The sequence below is a fragment of the Peromyscus californicus genome, unplaced genomic scaffold (genome assembly GCF_007827085.1).
Source record: "Peromyscus californicus insignis strain IS unplaced genomic scaffold, ASM782708v3 Scaffold_11__1_contigs__length_118956290, whole genome shotgun sequence".
Lineage (NCBI taxonomy): Eukaryota > Metazoa > Chordata > Mammalia > Rodentia > Cricetidae > Peromyscus > Peromyscus californicus.
In genome coordinates, this window is record NW_026294402.1 from 50,501,484 (window position 1) to 50,523,679 (window position 22,196).

At 39.4% G+C, this 22,196-nt stretch overlaps 1 protein-coding gene across 1 annotated transcript; it reads left to right on the forward strand.

The window, feature by feature from the left end:
- Positions 1–623: 623 nt before the first annotated feature.
- Rcn2 (reticulocalbin 2) lies at positions 624–20,943 on the forward strand. Its single transcript, XM_052761106.1, has 7 exons — positions 624–900; positions 1,248–1,353; positions 2,747–2,943; positions 10,342–10,455; positions 18,032–18,128; positions 19,306–19,448; positions 19,940–20,943. Exons 1-7 carry the CDS (start codon positions 748–750, stop codon positions 20,090–20,092), a joined length of 963 nt encoding a protein of 320 aa, XP_052617066.1. The 5' UTR covers positions 624–747; the 3' UTR covers positions 20,093–20,943.
- The last annotated feature ends 1,253 nt before the right edge of the window (positions 20,944–22,196 follow it).

Consider the following 22,196-nt stretch of genomic DNA (forward strand, 5'->3'; position numbering starts at 1 on the left):
GATGCCTATTTTATAAAAGCGCAAACAGGTTCTTAAGGGCCCGAATAATTTAACCAGGTCATATAAATTGAACATCAGATGCAAACATCTGGCTGCAATTCCCGATACTGTACTTCCTGCCGTGGCGAAATTAAATAAGACACACTGAAGCCTGGGAAATGGATACTGCTGGTCTGTTCCTCGGGCGAAGATTTTTTTTTTTTTTTTTTTCGAAATACAATAGTGTATTGTTTTTCAGCAAAATCGCAGGCTTTCTCACAGATGGAGGCCAGGAGGGATGCGCAGAGTGGTCAGGGAGTTTCCCGCCAGGACCAAGATGGAAAGGAAAAGGCAAAGTGCTAGTGAATTGGGGTGATATTCCCAAGGGTCTGGCGGAAAGGGTGAAGGGGCCCGCGGGGGTCGCACGGCCCCCGCCGCTCGCTAGCCTGCTGGCTCTGGTAGGAGGCTCTGAACAAGGGCCCGCCTCCAGGGCAACATGGCCCAATCAGCGACAAGCACAGAGCTCCGGTCCCGCCCCCGCCCCCGCGGCCATATAAGGTTGGGCCTGGCGGGCCTCCGCAACGCAGTAGTCGCCGGACTTCGGGCTGGGACCGTGGGATCCCGGCTGCCGCCGCCGCCGCCGCCCCCCCCCCCGCCCCCCACTGGCAGCGCCGCCCCTCTGTGGCCGCCCGCGAAGCAAGGCTGCCAAGCCCGGGCTCCGCCTGCCTCCTTCCTCGCGGCTCTCCGCGTCCTCGCCGGGCGGGCGCGATGCAGCTGGGCCCAAGGCCCGCGGCGCTGGGGCTGCTGCTGCTGCTGCTGCTGTGCGCCGCGGTGGCTGGCGCCAGCAAGGCGGAGGAGCTGCATTACCCGCAGGGCGAGCACCGGGCAGACTACGACCGCGAGGCGCTGCTGGGCGTCCAGGTGAGGATGCCACGGGCTTTGTCCTGTGACAAAGCGGGGCGACCAGGCGACGCCTTGGCTGGGGCGGCCTGACAATGGGGGCCGGGCGGGGCTCCGCTTGCGCTCTAGGGGACCCTGAGGCCTGTAAAGCTGGTGGAACTGTTGCCGCTCCAGAGCTAGATCCTTTCTATTCCTGGAACTAAGGACGGGATCACTTAAGGTGGGAGGGGGACGTATTGAAGAGGAAGTGTAGCTCATCCTGAAATCTTTGGGGCAAATGAGGCATGTGGTAGCCCTATTTCCCCCCACCATTGCATCCCACTGAGTGTAGTGCATGATTCTCCTGTGTATGATTTCCCTTCCTAAAGGAAGACGTCGATGAGTATGTTAAACTTGGCCACGAAGAGCAGCAAAGACGACTGCAGTCGATCATAAAGAAAATTGATTCGGACTCAGATGGTTTTCTCACTGAAAGTAAGGACTGTCTTGCACCGCCAACAATGGAGAATGCCTTTTGTAGGAGATTAATGTACATTTAAAAACAGCGTTGTCTGTCGAATGTAGATTGCTAGTGTTCCAGCAAGCTAAAAGTACTATGATATGGAAAACAGGCTTATACCTAGAAGTTAGGCTACTGAGTAAAATCAGTGCTTTCTCCAACGGTATGTAAACATCACTTACCCTAATAGGGTAAGTTTGCAAGTCATACCTTGAGACACTCTTCTTTCTCACATCACTTTTCTCATTGTCCATAGTGTGATTCATTTTAGAGACATTTGCCCAAACTCTTCTTAAGACATCACGTGACACAGTACTCCTATGGTATGTAGAATTTTAAGAATCTGCTTTTATTAGTTTATTATAGCAATAAGCAAATAGAAAACATCTTATTGCATGTGAATTATATTTATAGCAACATAAAAAAATATTAGTGCTGATGGAGGCTTAGAATCATCTGCCTCTCTTCAGAGAGATGGACTGAAGTACAGAGAGGAAAACCTTATTTTCAAGTGAATGGCAAACCCAGGAGTAGAACTCAGCTATCTTAGTCTTAATTCAGTTTTTAATGTCCTCAGTTCAAAACAAACAACAAAAGAGTGCTCTTAGGTAGGTTGTTAGGCAGAAATGGAACGTACAGACTTAAAAGAATGTTCTAAATAAATTGTTCACAATTGAAGCCATGTTTGCTAACATACCTTGATTAATGTGTGATGACACCCAACTGTATTCAATCTCAACACTTGGAAGACAGGAGGAAGGGGATCTCTGAGTTTGAAGCCAGCCTGGTTCATGTAATGAGTTTTAGGCCAATTTGGCTGCATAGCAAGACCTTGTCCTCAAAAAAAAAAAAAAGCACACAGTAAATATATATACTCATACATACATATTTTTGGTCAATTTATAAGTTAAAGGAACGCTTAAACCTTTTATAAGTAATAAAATTTTTTCTAATGCATAGATAAATAGCCATTCAAATACCTGTGCTTAAGAGATATATGGTAATTCCAGCATTCTTGGACTCTGCACAGCTCTCCCCACCTCATCCCCCCACCCCCCCCCCCCCCCCCCCCCCCCCCCCCCCCCCCCACACACACACACAGGATTTCTCTGTGTAGTTTTGGTGCCTGTCCTGGATCTTGCTGGCCTCAAACTCACAGAGATCTGCCTGGCTTTGCCTCCAAGTGCTGGGATTAAAGGTGTGCACCACACCGCCCAGCTCCACCTCCTTATTTTTATCAGTACTATCAGGCCAGTTGTCAGGTTTTCGCAAACACTGAAGTTACTTTTTCAAAAAAAGTTAAGAAATCTTCACTCAGATTGGGATTCTTGTGAACATTCATTCTTGTGTTCTGGGAAATTTTCATAGGTGAACTCAGTCAGTGGATTCAAATGTCTTTTAAGCATTATGCCATGCAAGAAGCCAAACAGCAGTTTGTTGAATATGATAAGAACAGCGATGGTACTGTGACATGGGATGAATACAACATCCAGATGTACGACCGTGTGATTGACTTTGATGAGAATACTGCTCTGGATGACACAGAAGAGGAGTCTTTTAGGCAGGTGGGTCCAAGCTGTTCCTTTTGGTCACACCCTGTCTCTGTCCTGTTTGAACACAAACAGGCCTGAGGTCCTAGACAATTGCCTTGTTCACTGGGCAGCCTCCAGTTCCACTTCAGTGGTTACTTTGATCGTTTCCTTTTAGCCAGATATACGACTCTTAACTGGGCCTAAATTATCCCTGCATCTGTTTTCCCCTTCACTAATTTGTCCTCATTTCCAGAGTTGTTCCTTCAGTGCATTTTGGTGATTCTAATATGTATCTCAGTATTTTATTTTTAAAATAATTTAACAGTCAGCTTTATATCATATTTAGATATTTTATGGCATATCCCCATCCTTTAAAAGATTATATGAGATAAAAATGCAGTTGTAGCAAAAACCAGCATTCTCCATATCTTATTTATTTTTGTTGTGTATATTCCCATTTGGGCACTTGTGGAGGTGACCAGCCTTGGATGGCAATCTCTACCTTGCACTTGGTGGGAGGGTCTCTTGTTCACTGCTGCATATCCCAGGGTCGCTGGCTCTTGAGCTTCTCAGGTTGCATTGTCTCCACCTCCATTGATTACAGACCACCATGTCCTTCTTTACATGGGTCCTGGGTATCTGAACCCAAGTCCTCACACTTTAGTGGTGAGCTCTTTACCCACTGAGCCATCTCCCCTTACATTTCCCATTGTAACATTTTTTTAAAATGGCATTGGAGATTAAACCCTAGGGCTTTGTGCATGCTAGACCAGTGCTCCACTATGAGCTGCATCTCATGCCTATTTCAACCATTTTAAAGAGTTTTCAATAGTGTTCATTATATTCATCTTGTTGTTCAACCAGTTGGTCAAGCTCTTTTCATTTTGCAAAACTGAATTCTGTACCCATTGTACCCATTAAATATAAATTTGCCTATCTCCAGTACCTTATGTAAGGAGAATCATGTTTATCTTTTTTATGACTGCCTTATTTACACTTAACATAATGTCCTCAAAGTTTATCCATGTTTTAGCATGTGCCAAAATTTTCTACCTAGAAAGGACATAGTCTAAAAAGACCAAATATCTGCCAGGTAGTGGTTGTACACACTTTTAACTCCAGCACTCTGGAGGCAGAGGCAGTCAGATCTCTGAGTTTGAGGCCAGCCTGCTCTACAGAGTGAGTTCTAGGACAGCCAGGACTGCACAGTGAAACCGTGTCTCCAAAAACAAAAACAAACAAACAAAAAAGATCAAAAATTCTAGTGTGTGTTTTGTATGTGTGCCATATTTTGTCTACTTGAATTTTTTTTTAACTCTCTGGAATTTTCATACATTTATACAATGTGCTTTGATCACGCCCACCCGTTGTTACCGTCTCCAGCTCCCTCTAGTGCCCACCTCTTCCAGTCTCTCCCAGCCTCATGTCCTCCTTGTTTTCATTTGAATCTTGTAATGAGTGTGGTATACAAATCTCTTTTAGATCTTGCTTTTGAGGTCTTGGGTAATTTCCAGAAATGAGATTGCTGGATTGCCTGTTTCTGGTTTTTGAAGGTACTGCAGTGTAGTTTGACATAGTGCTACATTATTTATAATAACTCAGTTCTGAAGATCCAGTAGTTTTGCAGTCTATTGAGTGTTGAATTTTATTTTATTTTTTTTTTGAGACAGGGTTTCTCTTGTACTTCTGGCTGTCCTGGAACTCTATCTGTAGTCCAGCTGGCCTCGAACTCACAGAGATCCACCTGCCTCTGCCTCCCAAGTGCTGGGATTAAAGGTGTGTGCCACTACAGCCAACTGAGTTTTAATTTTTTTTTAAGCAGATAAACAGTTTAAGCAGAAATGAGGAGAGCTATTTTTATTGATAACTTTTCAAGACTTCAAGGAAGTCTGTTAAACCAAAAGTATATCAATACAAATGACTATATGCTTGACAAATTAATATCCCAAAAGCATTTTAGAAGATTGTTTTAATATAGAAAAGAATAAAAATAAAAACATACTTTGTTGTAAATGATATGTCCCAAAACAAGTTAAGGTGCTTGGAAATCATTTGAGCCTTTTTGCTTTATCTGCATATGTACCTCTAATGGTCATTACTTACCTTGTACATAGTATTTATTGTAGAAGTTCATGTGCACTGGCCACGTGAACTATATAGGCTACCACTAACTCTAGTTTCTTATTTTCCTGCTAATGATTATTCTCTTTTTGTTTGGTTTTTTTGAAGCAGTGTCATACTGTGTAGCTCTGGCTGGCCCAGAACTCTCCATGTAAACCACTCTTCCTCACATTCACAGAGCCTCTACCTCTGAGTGCCTGGACTAAAGAAGTGTACCACCACTCCTGGCCTAATAATTACTCTTAAGCTGTCCATATGTTACCAGTGTTCAGGTCAAGAGTTCCAGCCTCCGAGCCAGTCTGCCTGGTTTCACATCCAGCTCTACCACTTAAAAGTTGCTAAACTAAACCTCCCTTCCCTCAATTTCCTCATCTCTAAAAATGGGGATTATCCATTGAGGATAATCATAGCGTGGGTAAACAATATATAATAGTTGGAACGATGAGGAGTTGATTTCCAGTTGAAAGACTATTGTAAAAGAAGCAGTACTTGGGAGGTAGAATCAAGAAGATCTCAAGTTTGAGGCTTGACTGTCTTGGGCCATTGAAATGGCTCAGTGGGTAATGGTGCTTGCTGCCAAGACTTAGGAACTGAGTTTAATCTCAAAGATGCACATTCCAAGACCCACGTGGTAGATGAAGAGAACTGATTGTCACAAATTGTTCTCTGAGCTCCACATGTGTGCTGTAATACCACCACCACTTTCTAAAATAAATAATGTTAAAAATGTAATAAAGAGTTGGAGATGGCTTAGTTGTTAGGATCACTTGTTCTTCCAGAGTACCCAGGTTCAATTCCCAGCACCCACATAGTCACTCACAGCTCTCTGTATCTTCAGTCCCAGGGATCTGATGCCCTCTTCTGGCTTCTGTGGGTATCAACAAGCATGCACATGGTACATACAGACAAAACACCCATACACATATTTTTTTAATTTAATGGAAAAAAAGACCCTGTCTCATAAACAGAAGAAACATGTACAATTCACAGAAATTTATATTTAATAAAAGTGTATAGGCATTTGGTAAATACATCAGCTTTACATTAGTTAGGATTTAATTTGTAAGAGGAAGATAAACTTTGTTTCTCTTCTCCTTATTTGAATCTATTTTCCAGCAGCCTAAAGGGAGTATAGGTCAGTCTTTTCATCCTGGATACTGCTAAAGAGAAGACAAATGATGATGAGATTGAATAAGTTCTCCTAAGCACCATTAGAATTCTGGGACTTCTAAAAACCATGACATGCAAATACAGTATTTTAAAACTACTAGTTAGGTTATCATTTCCTGCCTGTTTCCTATTTTCATTTCTTCCCAACTTCTTTTTACCACTCCAAAGAATTACTATTCCACTAAAAAAGTATGTATCTGTGTGCCCAAGCACCTGCATACATGAACACACACAGAAAGTATATGTGTTTCTGTATTCTTAGGAATTTTATATAAGACATGATGTTGTTGACATTGGAGTCCTCATTTTGGGAGGTAGATTGCTCATTTATAGAAAATACAAATAGTCCTTTTAAAAGGTGTCTTGTTCAAATGCCATACTCTCTTCAAGTACTCATTACATATTGTAAGACTGTCTTTTAAGAATGAATTAAGGGGCTGGAGATGACTCAGAAGTTAAGAGCTTTTACTGCTTTTTCAGAGAACCTGAGTTGGGGTCCCAGCATCTCCATAGCTTTGTAACTCCAGTTCCAGGGGATTGATTGGGTGACGACTTCTGGCCTCTGAGGGCTCCAATACTAATGTGGTACACATAAATTCACTTAAGCACATACACATATACACATAAAAGTAAATATATGCTAATAAATAGTTTCTTTAAGAATAAGTTAAATGGATCTTTGTATCCTAATGGAAATTATCTATCCCCAAAATGAACACATACCAGTAGGAATCCTATTGGCTATTATTTGACCAAGGATAAGACAATCTTTTTGAAGTTCTAATAATACTTTTTTAGAATTTGATTATTTATAACCTCTAAAAAATTGGTGTGGAATGTAAAAATAAACCCAGAGAGAGTGTGCATTAGTCTTCAAAATATAAAAAGTCTGGGCATGATGGTGTATGCCTTTAGTCCCAGCACTCATGAAGCAGAAGCAGGGTTCCAGGCCAGCAAAGGCTACACAGTGAGACCCTGCCTCAAAAACTAAACTTTAAAGGATGAAGCCTGAGTCAATTTCAAAGTTACAAACTACATTTAGACAAGAATAAAGTTGTCATAAAAAGCAGATATCTGAAGAAAATAAAATCTTTATATTGAAATCTAGTAGAAAATTAAACTAAAATTTATTTGTACTTGAATCTTATTTTTGTTAAGTTTCCATATAAAGATTATAGACAACAAAATAATTACCTTTTCACATTGCGAAATATCTGAAGAAGTTTTTCCGAATAGTGTGAAGAACACAAGATAAGCAGAGTAATTGAAGTTGGGGGAACTGCCTGGCAAAAGTTCAGTATTCTAACTTCTGCAGTCAGCTGCTGACTACATCATAAACAACGTTCATTTTTGTAAGATATGAGCATTGCTGCTGATTGTTAAGACCTAAACTTTATTCTAGGATTGTCGATTATGTATTCCCTCATGTCAAATAATATTTATCAAGATTGCAGTTTTGTTTTTCACAAATTTCTGCATAAAAATAAATTGTTAATATGGTTTTCTTTTTATCACTGTATCTTGTCTTTTAGTACAGTGGTTCTCAACCTTCCTAAAGCTGCGACCCTTTAATACAGTTTCTCATGCTGTGGTGACACCCAACCATAAAATTGTTTCGTTGCTACTTCATAACTATAATTTTGCTACTGTTGTGAATTGTGCTGTAAATATCTGAATGCAGGATACCTGATTTGTGACTCCTGTGAAAGGGTCATTTGATCAAAGTAATTGCGACCCACAGGTTCAGAACCTTTGCTCTAGTAGCCTATAAGAAATTTTTAAAAAGAAAATAAAAATGTTCAATTTTGTGGAACTTTCATTATTGTCTTTCAATTTACAATTAAAAACTATATATTGACTTATTTAATATGAGACATTTTTTAAGAGACTTAAAGTTTTTTTTTTTAATTTTTATTTATGTGCACGGATGTTTTGCTTACATGTATGTCTGTGTACTATGCATGTCTGATGCCCTCAGAGGCCAGAAGAAGACATTGAATCCCCTGGAACTGGAGTTATAGAAGGTTGTGAGCTGTTCTGTGGGTACTGGGACTCAAACCTCTGTTCTCTAGAAGAGCAGCCAGTGCTTTTAACCACTGAGCCATCTCTCCAGCTTCAAAAGACAATCTTGCCATGTAGCCCAGGCTGCCCTCAAACTTGTGATCCTCCTGCCTCAACCTCCCAAGTGCTGGGATTACAAGTATGTGGCATCGTGCCCAGCAATCGGCACTCTTAGTTGCAGTCAAATGGCCATGAACTCTGACATTCCTCCGAACGCTTTTCCTTCCCCTCCTTCCTGGTCCTCCCTCCCCACCTCTTCAGCTTGGTGAAAGAGGGCCTTTCTTTCCATAGGCACATTTGGCCACAGTTAGCTCACTCTGCTAAAACATGGACTTTTTTTAAAGCTCCAGATCGAAGGGTTCTTTCATAAGGAACTCAAAACATTTGGTATTTTGAACAGTGATTTATTCACAAAGACTTAGTTGACTCTACACAGAACCTCAAATTCTTGTTTTTCTACTTCTCCCCATTTAAATCTGAGCGTTAAATGTAAATTACTTGATCTAAAGTTGCCGCTATTTAGAAACAGTTTTTTTCGTGTTATAATTGAGAAAATGTGGCTGGCTTGTAGAGTCTAGATGTTTAAAAACCAAATTCTTTAGGGGAGGTGTGAGCTTTCCACTGGGGGGGTCAGTGAAATACCTACTGTTTTAAGTATATGACTTCTTACTAAGCTATTCTGAAAAAACAATTAACAATGATAAAACGCATAAATTAAAAATTGCTAAAAATATTTGTGATTATGTTTAAACAATAATGTTTACTATATGCAAGTTTTTAAAATAAAAGGCTGTTCCCAAAAATATTCAAAATAGAAAGGGTGTGATGTTAGGAATGTCATACTGATGGCTTTCAAAGTCGTTGGTTAGAGAATTCTCCTCGAACATATATCAAAAGCATCCTTGTCCCTAATTGCTGAATCTTTTCTGTACTTGAACATACTTTAAAAAGAAAACAGAAGTTTGGTTTTTTGTTTTGTTTTGGTTTTCGAGACAGGGTTTCTCTGTGTAGTTTTGGTGCCTGTCCTGGATCTCACTCTGAAGACCAGGCTGACGTCGAACTCACTGAGATCTGGGATTAAAGGCATGCACCACTGCCGCCCGGCTAATGAGACCCTATTAAGCCTTTGGACTATTTATTTATGAATATATGTAATTAGCACCACTGCCGCCCGGCCAATGAGACCCTATTAAGCCTTTGGACTATATATTTATGAATATATGTAATTAGCAGAATGAAGAGCCTACTAAGAACAGAATTCCATATATGCTATCAGTAGTCAGAGGAGGGGTTTCTCAAAATAAGGGACCATTTTTCTGAAACATATTTTTGTTTGTTTGAGTGGTTTTGTTTCTTGGTTTTTTGAAACAGGGTCTTTCTATGTAGCCAAGGCTAGCCTGTATCTCATAGGTTGGCCTTGAACTCATAGAGATTCACCTGCCTTAGCCTCTTAAGTAATGTTAACATATTTTTGAAAAATCATTTAGAGGACCTGAAGCAATTTTAAAAGGCTCTACCAAGATATAGTTGGTTGTCCTAATTTTATTGTTTTGAAAGTATTCCAAAATTACTGGGCTGAATTAATGAGATGTAAGTATCTGTGGCTTTTATTAAATTGTGTAATCTCAATTACTCTGCCAACCATCTAGTAATTTATTGTTTGGGGTTTGGTTTAGCACAGGCTGGCCTCCCTCCTGATCCTCCTGCCTTGGTGTCTGGAGTGCTGAGATTGCAAGTGTGTGCCACCACTTCACGGTTACCATTGGGGTTACCCAGTGGCAGCTGTCCTACAAGTTTCTTAGTAGACATTTTTGTCCCAGTTTTATAGAAGAAACCAAAGAGGTTGAGCAGTTTGCCCTGAATGCCATAGTTAGTGTCTTGTACAACTAAGGTCTAGCTTTGTCTGACTATGGTGCTTCTGTGTGGATGTTTGTGATTAGCTCCACCTACTTTCAGAAGGCTATTATAAAGATAGATGAGATAATGTATGAAAATATACATTAAATCTCACATTGTGTGCATTTTTCAAAGCTGACATGGTACCAAGATCTTTAAAATTGTTCTTTTTTCCCCCCAAAGCTTCATTTAAAGGATAAGAAACGATTTGAAAAAGCTAACCAGGATTCTGGTCCTGGTCTGAATCTTGAAGAATTTATTGCTTTTGAGCACCCTGAAGAAGTTGAGTATATGACGGTAAGGAGCAAGTTTAACAGCATTATGAGTGATTAAAGCCTATTTGCTAAGTTATTAAAAATGGGTTGTGAAACAGGAATTTAGAGACGAGCAGATTCAAAACGTTCAGAAGTTCTTCTCACGTAAGATTAGAAGTGGTAAGGGTTTCTGTGATGGCGAGATGGTTCTGGGAGGGAGAAAGTGGAGGATTTTGTTTTTAATCTGTGTATATATGCAACAGTCTTCTCCGGCTACCTCTCTGTCATAACCTATCAAGGCCTTTCTCATCCCTTTCAGGGTTTTCAGACCTTTGTCTAGGCTTTCCATGTTCTTATCAGCACAACTCTCATGTAGTTCACAGCCTAACTTATGAGAACTTTTGATCTGGAAAAATGGATCACATTTTGATTTGTTTTCAGAGGATGGGATACTTTTTTGACTTTATACATAGTAAGTCTTCTCATTCCATGAGTACCTAAAAGAAGTATTGTTTAGTAGCCCGCACAAGGCTGTTGGATTCTGGTTTAATTGTTTGAACACTGGTTGAGCCCCTGTGTTTTTAGCAAGCTTCTTAAGAAGCCTTGCTTCCCATCATATTAATAAGAAAACCTTTACTGACAATCCATGTATACTGAGATCTGTTGTATGGCATAAGCCTCCAGCTCTGTGGCTTTATTTCCTGGGTATTTTATGGAGGGAGGTCTAGCTCTTTGTTGAGTGGGTAGTGGCCAGAATCTGTTGTCTTGAATAACAAGCAGGCACATTTTTCTCCATAGCTCGTGGCAAGGCGGTACCATTAGTGCCACTTTTCTTGTCATTGTGAAGTTTCTAAGTTCTTACTTGGCACAAAGGACATGACCTAGTTTAAGACCAGTGCTAGGTGTGATTTAAATGCCAAAGCTAAGCTGGGCCACACTAATTGAGTTCTAGAAAAGCAGGCAGAGGATTTTGGACCTTGACTTTTAGAGAACAAGGAACAGTTGACTGAGGATGGGGTGGGCTGGTGAAAGCAATTAAATAATAGGCATTATGTAATAGGAGCCTGGCAAGGGAACAGAATAGATTCCATCAACATTTTGAAGACCTTGTAACAGCAATGTCAAGAATGTTGATTTACAAAATAAGTGTTAAGAGACAGAAAGGACCCTGAAGTTTTCAGCTTATGTAAAAGTGACAAAAGCTATACCTTTGACACAGTATCACCTTTTCCTCCTCTAAAGGGTATGTTGGGTATAGGAAAAGACAGGGATACAGGATCAGTTAACTGATTTTTACTGTTAATTCAAGTTAGAATTTAATTTGAAAAGTTTGCTCTATTTTTGTGATACTGGGAATTTAACATGGGATTTTGCATATGCTACATCCCCAGCCCTTATAAGTTATGTAAACTTATAAGTTATGCTGGGCGATGGTGGCACACGCCTTTAATCCCAGCACTCGGGAGGCAGAGCCAGGCGGATCTCTGTGAGTTCAAGGCCAGCCTGGGCTACCATGTGAGTTCCAGGAAAGGCGCAAAGCTACACAGAGAAACCCTGTCTTGAAAAAACAAAACAAAACAAAAAACAAAAAAACAAAAAAAAGTATAAGTTATGTGAACTCATTGTGTGGTGTGAGCAGGCCTTGAACTTTCAATTCCCCTGCCTTAGACTCCCAAGTTGCTGGGATAGCCAGCCTGCTCCACCAGGCCTAGCCTTGAAATATTTTCATTTATATTGTTCTAAAAATTCTTTTAAAGTATGGCAACATAATTAAAATAAATCTGCTATTGCCCAAGGATATTGCTTGAATTGTAGAATTATTATTTTGATCAATGATTCTTAACTTTTGTTAGATTGCAAACTCCCTTCTCCTTTAAAAATGTGATTTAAAAATAAATAAATAAAAACTGTAGCGCTTTCCCAGAAGAAGTGTATATAGACACACTACCCTAAATAGTGATTATAGTTCTATGAGATTCTCACATACTTTCTCTAAAACTAATCCTTGGGTCCCTAGCCTCTTCTATATGTAAAATGTGTACAGTTGGGTTTTTAAAAAACAATAATGTGTCTTTCAATGTTGCTTCATACAAATGTAGGCAAAGCCCTGGGATTTGTCCAGACTGGAAATTTGAGAAGATGTTTTCATTACAGTTCAGATACAAAGTCTGGATTGAGAGGTTTAGGGAGTATCAGGTAGTAAAGTGAGACTCACAGGGTGAAGCCTGAGACTAGACAGGGTGATAATTCAAGAGTAAAGCAATGCCCTGGGGATGTACATATCACTGAAGATGTAGGTAAAGGATCCAAGGTCAGAGAGTCAGAGGCTTGGGTGATTCCAGTGCTGAGAAGTGAGCTAAGGGAAAGAAACACTCTACATATGAGACACATGGAGGACTGGTTGCTTGGTAAGAGCTTGAAATGAGTGAGGAACATTTAGATTGGTGAATGAATGTAGGTTTAGAAGTAGTAAGGGGACTGAGTTTGGAAGTCAAGAGATGTAGTTAGTCTTTTTTGTTGGACTTTCTTTGGATCGTCAGCCCCCAAGTAATGACACAGAGACTTATTATTAATTATGAAAGCTTAGCCTTAGCTTAGGCTTGTTCCCAGCTAGCTCTTATAACTTAAATTAACCCATTTATTTTCATCCATGTTCTACCACATGGCGCGTTACCTCCCCTCCATACTGTACATCCAACTCCCATGCCTCACTGGCTTAATCTCCATGCCTCGAATTCTTTCTGAATTTCCCTCTCTCCCCGGAAGTCCTGCCTATCCTCTCCCCTCTAACTGTTGGCCATTCAGCTCTTTATTAAGCTAATCAGAAGGTACCTTAGGCAGAGACACATCTTCACAGTATACAGAAAGATTATCTCACAAAATTCCCCCCTTTTCATCTAAATAAAAAGGAAAGGTTTTAACTCTAACCTAGTGAAACTATATACAGTAAGAACAATTATCAGATAAGAATTACATTCACAATATCCAGTCCATTAATATTTGGCAAATTTTGGGAAAGTACTTTATTATCTATCCTATCTATCCTTTGAACTTAATGAGTTCAAAGTTTTGTACCTAAGCTACTTTCCATCATAACTTGTATTACTAGCCTAAAAATATCCTTTTAGACTTTAAAACATTCTTTTTTAGATAAACAACTTAAGCTTTATGTCTCTCAACTTTTATAAATTTTACATCTCTTCTGTGAGTTTTTTTTTTTTTAATTTGGTAACAAAACTGTAAAACTAACTAATTTAGTCTTTACTTCCATCAGAGACCTGAGAAGGATAAAATACTACCTGAGTAAACAAGAAATGCAATGTAGATGTAACCATCTTATTAAATAAGAAACACAGAGCCAATACAGAGATGAAAGCCAAGAGGTCAGAGCAATAGCTAAGAGCTAAAAACCTTACCCTTCACTGCCGCTGTTGTCTCTTTTATTGCTCTGACCTCTTGGCTTTCATCTCTGTATTGGCTCTGTGTTTCTTATTTAATAAGACAGTTACATCTACAGTGCAAAGCAAGCAACTTCCAAAACTATAGAAATGACAGAGACAGCTGGCTGCCTGGACAGTCACCCAAGGTTCCTCTGCAATGTTGGGGCATCCATCTTTGGCCTACAGGCCTAGAATATCTGACAAGACTTTTCTGTTAAGCAGGAATTTTGAAGGCTGCCCTACCTTGTCTTGGCAGTTGCCTTCTTTTGTGTCCTGCTTGTCCGGTTTGGACAGCATACTGTCAGCAGTTGAGGCAAGGGTAGTTTCTTGTCCATTGGCTAAGTTTGCCACATTGAAAGCAATGGCCATCATCTTCTCTAAAGTAGATTGGTGCTGCCAGGAGCAGACGTGTCTCACTGTCATGAAAAGCCTTATGTTATTAAAACATCTTAAATATCATATTTTGTAGATCATTCAAGTATTTGAAGATAGATCACTTATCTAAAATATGTTGGACCTTGAAAACATACCTAACATGCCTACATATTTGATTGTTATAGATGACTAATTACTAACCTGCATTTCTTAATTATTCTAAACAGTTTGTAGTAATAGCTTTTAAGGACTAGAACTTTATATTACATTTTCAAATGAGCTTCATAGGTACAATACCTTAAATAAGAGTAGAAAAATATATACAGTATAACATAATAATAAAAATGACCTTAAATTTGTATCAATATACAAAAATCCATACCAATGTAAAATATTTGAGACTAGTCGTTTCTTTTTAGTTTAAAAATAGATTCAATACTTTATCCTATTATTCCTATATCCTCCCCTGTTTTTCAGAGAAAGAGATCCCTGAATCTAACCTCTTTTGCTTACTTTCCTCTCTTACCATGACCAGGAACAACTTGCAACCAACTCCCCTAAATAATGACGAACATCTATAACCCACCAAGCAACCAAAAACTACTCCTCTACCTCTTGGAAATGGGGGTGTCAAGTTCTTAAAATTGCTTCCTGTTGCCTGGGGGTGACAGTATCTTTGGTAGACCCTAAGAAAATTGAAATAATGGTCAAGTCTAGGAAGAGCTAGCTGTATCATTTTTTTGTCCAGTCTTGATGTGATGGGAAGGTGCAGGGTTAACTGAAGTCCTGGCTAGAGTAGTCTGTGAGGCTTCACCATCTCAGCTAGCTGCTTTGAAGTTGTTTTACATGTAGATTTTTGAGGAAACTGCAACAGAGGCATTCTGAGAGGCTGGATCACCTGGGCTACTTGTCTTCATTGATGTCTGGTCCTTTTGTTCTGAAAACACACAAACTTTTAAAGGTAACAGATATATTAACACAAGTATGGCATGTGCGGTATGCACAAATCACCTAAAGATGATTTTCTTTTTTAAATTTGAGCAGATAAAAGGCATCTGTCAATTTTATGTCCATTTGAACTGCATAACCAAACTGTAATTAAATTTCCATCCTATCCATGTGAAAGGGTGGCATGTAATAATAAGTTATGAGGATTCTGTAGCCAACGAGATTTATCATGTCTTTCCAGTCTTCAGAGCTGTTCCCATGTAGAGGGATCAGCGTATACATCACCTGTCTTGTAGTTTTTCTTTCTCTCTCTTTTTTTTTTTTTAGAATTTTTTTAAAGATTTATTTATTATGTATACAGCATGTTTGCCTGCAGGCCAGAAGAGGATGCCAGAGCTCATTACAGATGGTTGTGAGCCACCATGTGGTTGCTGGGAATAGAACTCAAGACCTCTGAAAGAGCAGTTAGTGCTCTTAACCGCTGAGCCATCTCTCCAGCCCCTCTTTCTCTTTTTTTTTTCCCTTGATTTTTTCCTTGTTTGTATCCAAGATTTTCAGGAGGTCTCCCCCGGTCAAATCTGATCTTTATTAATTTTGAAGAAATCTATAGTTTTTTGTTTCCTATGGAAACAAAAGCATAACCTCTCTCCTAATGCAACATATTTCCTGACTTCCATTCTGAAGTTAAGACATCCTTAAAATATATATGTTCATTTAATTTAATAGTTTCTATAATCCAATGTCTCTTAGCAGTATTTGTCCTTCACTCATCAGCATTCAAAAAATTCAGTCAACAAAGCACTATATAGGATCGAGATGCCCTGTGTATTTCCCATCCTTACATGGCTTATCATTTATATATATATATATATATATATATATATATATATATATATATATATATATATATATATATATATATTCATCAAAGATTTTACTTTATTGTTTTTAAACTATTTTTTCTATGATTATCTATACCTATTTTCTTTTCTTTCTTTAGCACTTAAGCACATTTTCAAGCATACTGTACCTGTGCAGGGTTTTTTTGGTCAGGACCTGGCTTTTTGTATGTCTGTAGCCTTCTCTTACCACATGAGCCAAGCCTTAAAGGACCAAGCCATCCTCTGCATGGTTCTGCTTAGCACATGGCACTGGTGGCTGGCTCTGTCCCCCTCAGATCCATCCAGCAGGCTATCCCGCTGGTTCTGGGCTGCAGCTGCTGTTTGCCCTTCCATGAGAGCTGAGCCTCATGCCTGCAGGTATCAGCAAGAAGCTGTATTTACCTGCCCCAGCTCTGGGGAATTGGTGGGCCTGCACTGCAGCAGGTGTTTCTACCAAGTGCTGAGTAGCATGCTGGCTGCATAGCAGGGCGTCTTAAAGGAGCCATACCTCTGTATGCCATGAGCACTGGGCCTGCGTGAGAGCATGGTTACTAGGAAGCTGTGTCTGCCTCCATGTTTGGAACTTTTTTTCAACTTTCTCAGGCTCTATGTGGATATACATGGCCCCAAATTGGGTGCCAAATATAGTCTTATCAGACTTTTTTGGTCTGTCAGCCCCCAAATAATGACATGGAGACTTATTATTAATTATGAAAGCTTGGTCTTAGCTTAGTTTGTTCCCAACTAGCAATTATAACTTTATAAGAACTCATTTATATTCATCTACATTCTGCCACATGACTTAACCTCTCCTCCATACTATACATCTAACTCCCTCCCCCATCTCTGTCTTATTTCCCCATCCCTCAGATTCTTTCCAAGACCCCCTTTCTCCCCCAGAAGTCCCACCTATCTTCTCCTGAGTAGGTATTTAATAAAGAACATTCAGCTCTTTATTAAACCAATGAGAAGGTACCTTAGGCAGAGACTCATCTTTACAGTGTACAAAAAGATTATCCCACAGCTATTTCCACCCTGGAGAAAGAACAACATCTGTGTGCTGAGGAGTATAAGGTCATGTTCTTTGAGAGCCCTTACTGGATTGCAGAGCAAATGGAGGGGGAAAAGGAGTAGTCAGAGGTGGCATTCTTTTTCTTCCATACATTTTTAATAAAAATATATTACTTCCCCCTTCCATTTTCTTCCCAACTCCTTTCCCTCTAACTCTTTCCATGCTCCCCCACAGTACTCAGATGGATAGCTTCTTTTTCTTTGATTATTGTCACACAGGTATGTATATGTGTGCATAAGTATGTAAGTACAACCTGCTGAGTCTACTTTTGTTGCTTGCGTGTGTGTGGTCTCAGGGCTGACCGCTTTGTTGTATTGGAGAGTCAGTTAGGGCGCTCATCCCTGGAAAAGGCTAATTCTGTCTTCAGTAGTTATTAGTTTCCCTGTAGTTCTTTGTCTAGCAGTCCACTGAGACTTTGAGAGATGGCGTTCTTGAGAGGGAGGAGAATATACAGAAAGCAGGAAGCTTGTGTTTAGTGCTGAGGTTGTTTATGAAAGTGAAATAGAATTCTTCACAACACAGGAGAATAAAGATGTACAATTTAAAATCACTCAGTACTTGGGGGTTATTCTTACTTCTGAGTTCCAGAATTTACAAACATTTTCCTGCAGATATGAACGGCCAGAATGATTGCTTATGAAGAAGTTCTATAGTAGGATTGGTTAAGACGGTGGGATTGGGCTGGAGAGATGGCTCAGAGGTTAAGAGCACTGACTGTTCTTCCAGAGGTCCTGAGTTCAATTCCCAGCAACCACATGGTGGCTTACAACCATCTGTAATGAGATCTGGCACCCTCTTCTGTATACATAATAAATAAATAAATCTTTAAAAAAAAAAAAGACGGTGGGATTGAAATGTTTGTGACAAATGGTTGTTTATTCTCTTTGAATGAATGTGTAACAGGAGTTCGTCATTCAAGAGGCTTTAGAAGAACATGACAAAAATGGCGATGGGTTTGTTAGTTTGGAAGAATTTCTTGGCGATTACAGGCGAGACCCAAGTAAGTTGCCCGAGGGTAAGGCGGAAAGCATGGGGTTGGAATTCAGGAAAGAGGTTCTGTGTGACCAGAGGAGCCACGCAGGCTCTCACAGCTCCTGACATGACACTCTGCTCATTTTCATTTCCATGTATGTCCAAACACTTCCTTCCTTTTCCAGCAAATGTAATGCCATTGTCATTCAAAGGAGGAAGGGGGGTTGTCTTTAAACTCCTGTGCCACTGCGTGTAGATCTTGAGAAAGAATGTAAAATACTGCAAATAGTGTAGGCTAGATGAAGTAAGTTTGACCTTAAAGGGAGTTTCCTTTCTTTCTTTCTTTCCTTTTTTTTTTTTTTTTAAGATTTATTTATTTATTATGTCCTGCATGTTTGCCTACCCGTCAGATGAAGGCACCAGATTTTATTATAGATGCTTGTGAGCCACCATGTGGTTGCTGGGAATTGAACTCAGGACCTCTGGAAGAGCAGCCAATGCTCTTAACCTCTGAGCTGTCTCTCCAGCCCCGGGAATTTCCTTTCTTTAAGTTGTTGTCCTTTACCAGAATTGTTGCTTATATGCTTAAAAAAAAGGAAGTTTTAAAGTTGTTTTCCTGGTTTGTTATTGTAAATGAGCCTTACGTAAGGCATTGCTGTATACAAACATGTCAGACAGTCTGTAGTCACATGATGTATATAAAGCATTGCCCTGGCCTGGGCATGTGGCTGTTTACAAAGTGCTGCCTAGCATACAGGAGACCCCTGGCGTCTAGCCTTAGTACTGCACAAACCAGGTGTGGTAGCGCATCAAGTTCAAAGTCATCTTCAACTACATAGGGAGTTTGAGACTAGTCTCTCTAGACCCTGTCTCAAAACAATTTTTTAATTAAAAATAAATATTATCCACTTAAAAATTAGGAAAACTAGAAATCAGGGTAAGTGGCAACACAATAAAAGCACTAGTTTAGTAAATTTGCAACAGTTAAGGCTGAGTTCTTTTAGTTAATGTCTCACTTTTGGAAATCTTTACATATTTATCCTTATTTCAGAATTTTTCTGGTAAGTAGTTCTGTTTCCTTGGGTTTCAAAATTTGTAGTAAACTTTAAATTTACTTCCTTTATTTTAGAGATACATCAAACTTCTTACTGGTTTCATGTGATACTCTTATATATTAGTGTTTTTGTTTTTGCTTTTTTATTAAGCTGCAAATGAAGATCCAGAATGGATACTTGTTGAGAAGGACAGATTTGTGAATGATTATGACAAGGATAATGATGGCCGGCTCGATCCCCAAGAGCTGTTATCATGGGTAGTGCCCAATAATCAGGGCATTGCACAAGAGGAAGTAAGTATTACAGAATTGCTGTTTTCCCCTTCCTAACACACACTTTGTATTACTGATAGGAAAGGAAGCTGGAAGTCTCCATCAAAAGAAAAAAGAAATGGAATTACATAGGATGGGTATATTGTGTTTTGAATTAAATGATGAAACTTTCATATTGTCAGGGAGACAAGGAAGTTAAGATTGTATCATGTACTAATCTTAGGACACAATCAATAGGATGACACCTTGTGTCATACTTAGAGGCTCAAGTGGATTATACCCTGTACTGACCCTGTACTGACCCAGTGTGGCGCTGCAGAACCCAATATAGATTGAATAAGGGGATATGAGAGAAGCAGTAGACAGGGACAGTGGCATGTGTAATAATTTAGAGACTTAGACATTGATGAGTTCTTGGTATATCTAAGTGGTTTTGACAAATCACACCCAAATGTGAACATTTTATTTCAAAGACTAATTCTGGACACCTTTTGGGTTGGTTTATTTTAAAGGCTCTTCATCTAATTGATGAGATGGATTTGAATGGTGACAAAAAGCTCTCTGAAGAAGAGATTCTGGAAAACCAAGACTTGTTTCTTACCAGCGAAGCCACGGATTATGGCAGACAGCTCCATGATGACTATTTCTACCATGATGAGCTTTAACTCCTAATTGTGCTCAAGTGCAGGGTGGGTCCTTTTGTAGTTTGCCACCAGCTTTACTTTTATGATAAAATATTGATGTTGTATTTTACACTCTTAAGTCTTACCATATCAAATCTTAATGTAGATTATCATTTTTGGCCTTCTAGAAGAAAAACAAAACAAAACTTGATATTTATTTCAAGATTTATTGAAGGAGTAAAACATTAGTATTGTGCCATATGACCACACAGTCTTTCCCAAGTACTCCATCTGTGTAGTGCTGTGTTGTGGGATGACTGAGTTTTGTTTCCATACTTGAAGAAATGGAGGACTTTAGACGTGTCTAAACAATAGTATTTAAGTAGCATGTGATGAAGCGATCAGTTTTTGTTCTGTACTAAGTAGATTTACTTTTGAAACTGACAAAGGACAGTGTTTTTAGGTTTAGTGTTATATTTTAAAACCTTTAAAGGAACCTTCAGAAAGACTTAAACCTCACATAGATGTTGAGAAGTTCTACTTAATTTTAAAATGGTTTCTATAAAAGGTTTTGTCGTATGAAATAGAACTTTATATTTTTGCATATGTATAGATAGTAATTATATTTAATGTATAATTATAGCATTATGGTGAGTGGAAATTGACATTGTCCAGACTCTTCATTTTTGACTGATTAAAAATAAACTGTCCTATCTTTTTATATGTTTTTTTTCCAGATAAATCTTAAATTTAGCACAGGTTTCATTGTATTATACATTATTCATTCCTTTATTTAGGTAGTGAATGTTCTCAAAACTTAATTATTCTAGTGCATATTCTTATTTTGCCTTTTTTTAATAAAAGAATTATGTTATAATTAAATGTGCACCTGAGACATTTTCAATTGCTCTTTTATTGAGTGTGATTTTGCATTTTGATGCTAAAAAATCATGTTTTTGTTTTGTTTAAGATGTTAGGTATCAAGCCTAGAGCCTCTGGCATTCTAGACAAATGTTTTGCTACTGAGCTAAAAATTATGGAGGTTGAGAGCCACTTATCCACACCCAGACAACTGGTTTTAATCCTATTCAGGAGTCAGCATACCTTTGTCAGGGTGGAGAAAAGTGGATGAGGAACTAACTTTTTGGACTTGTGACTTACAGATCCTTTATTTGTGGGTGAAAAGTCAGTTGAGAAATTTGTTAATTATTTTCAGGCTACCATTGTCTCAGAACACCCAGGGTAGGTCACCAAGCTCTTCTTAGTATTTGAGAAGACCCCCAGCTCTCTTCTGACAGAGTTGACTACCTACTACTGACCTGTCTTGGCTGACATTGGATGCAGATACAAACCCAAAACTCAGCTTTAATGATAGCTCTTACCCTCGTAGTTGAGGTGCATGGCTCTTTATTAACTTACGACACAGCTAGCTGTAGCCATTTAAGAATTGAATTATTGTTATCACTCATCTGTCACTTCTGAGTCACACTAACAGTTAAAATAGCTGCTTGGGTTTTCAGCATGTTAACTGTTTTTCTTAGTAGATCTCTAAAGCTCCCGTCACAGACGTTGAACTATCAGATACAAATTTCATTTCAGTCCTTAGCAGAAATGCTTTCACTGAGTTAAGTTAATATTGTCCATTCAGTATGGATAGACATAGCTCTCTTATGGTGGGCAGTGACCGGCTCCAACCAGTTGAATATAGTAGTAGTTGTCCCTCCCTGACTAGCTCAGTATCGACCCCTTTCCTCTACCACGGCACTGTGGAGAAGGCTCAGTGAAACAGTGGATCCACAGAGTCCAATGTCAGTGATTGCTCAGTAGCCATACTGTTAGGATCCTGCCCTCACTCCTGCACATGCGCAGCTTCAGGTCTTGCATCTTACGTCATCAGTAGGTGCTGGAGACTACATCTGGGCAGCATGGTCACACAATCTGCACCTTAAAAGCCGGATGCAGACCTCATTCTCTCTCTCTGCTCTGTTCTATTCTCTCCTTCCCCCCTCCACCATCGTTCTCTCTCTTCAGGCCTGGCTCTCCTCTTTCCCCTCCCCCTCTTTCCCTCCTAATAAAGCTCTGAAAACTAACACTGGGTTCTGTTGTGGCCGTGACCTTTCCATGCATTAACCAGCACCGTGTGCCA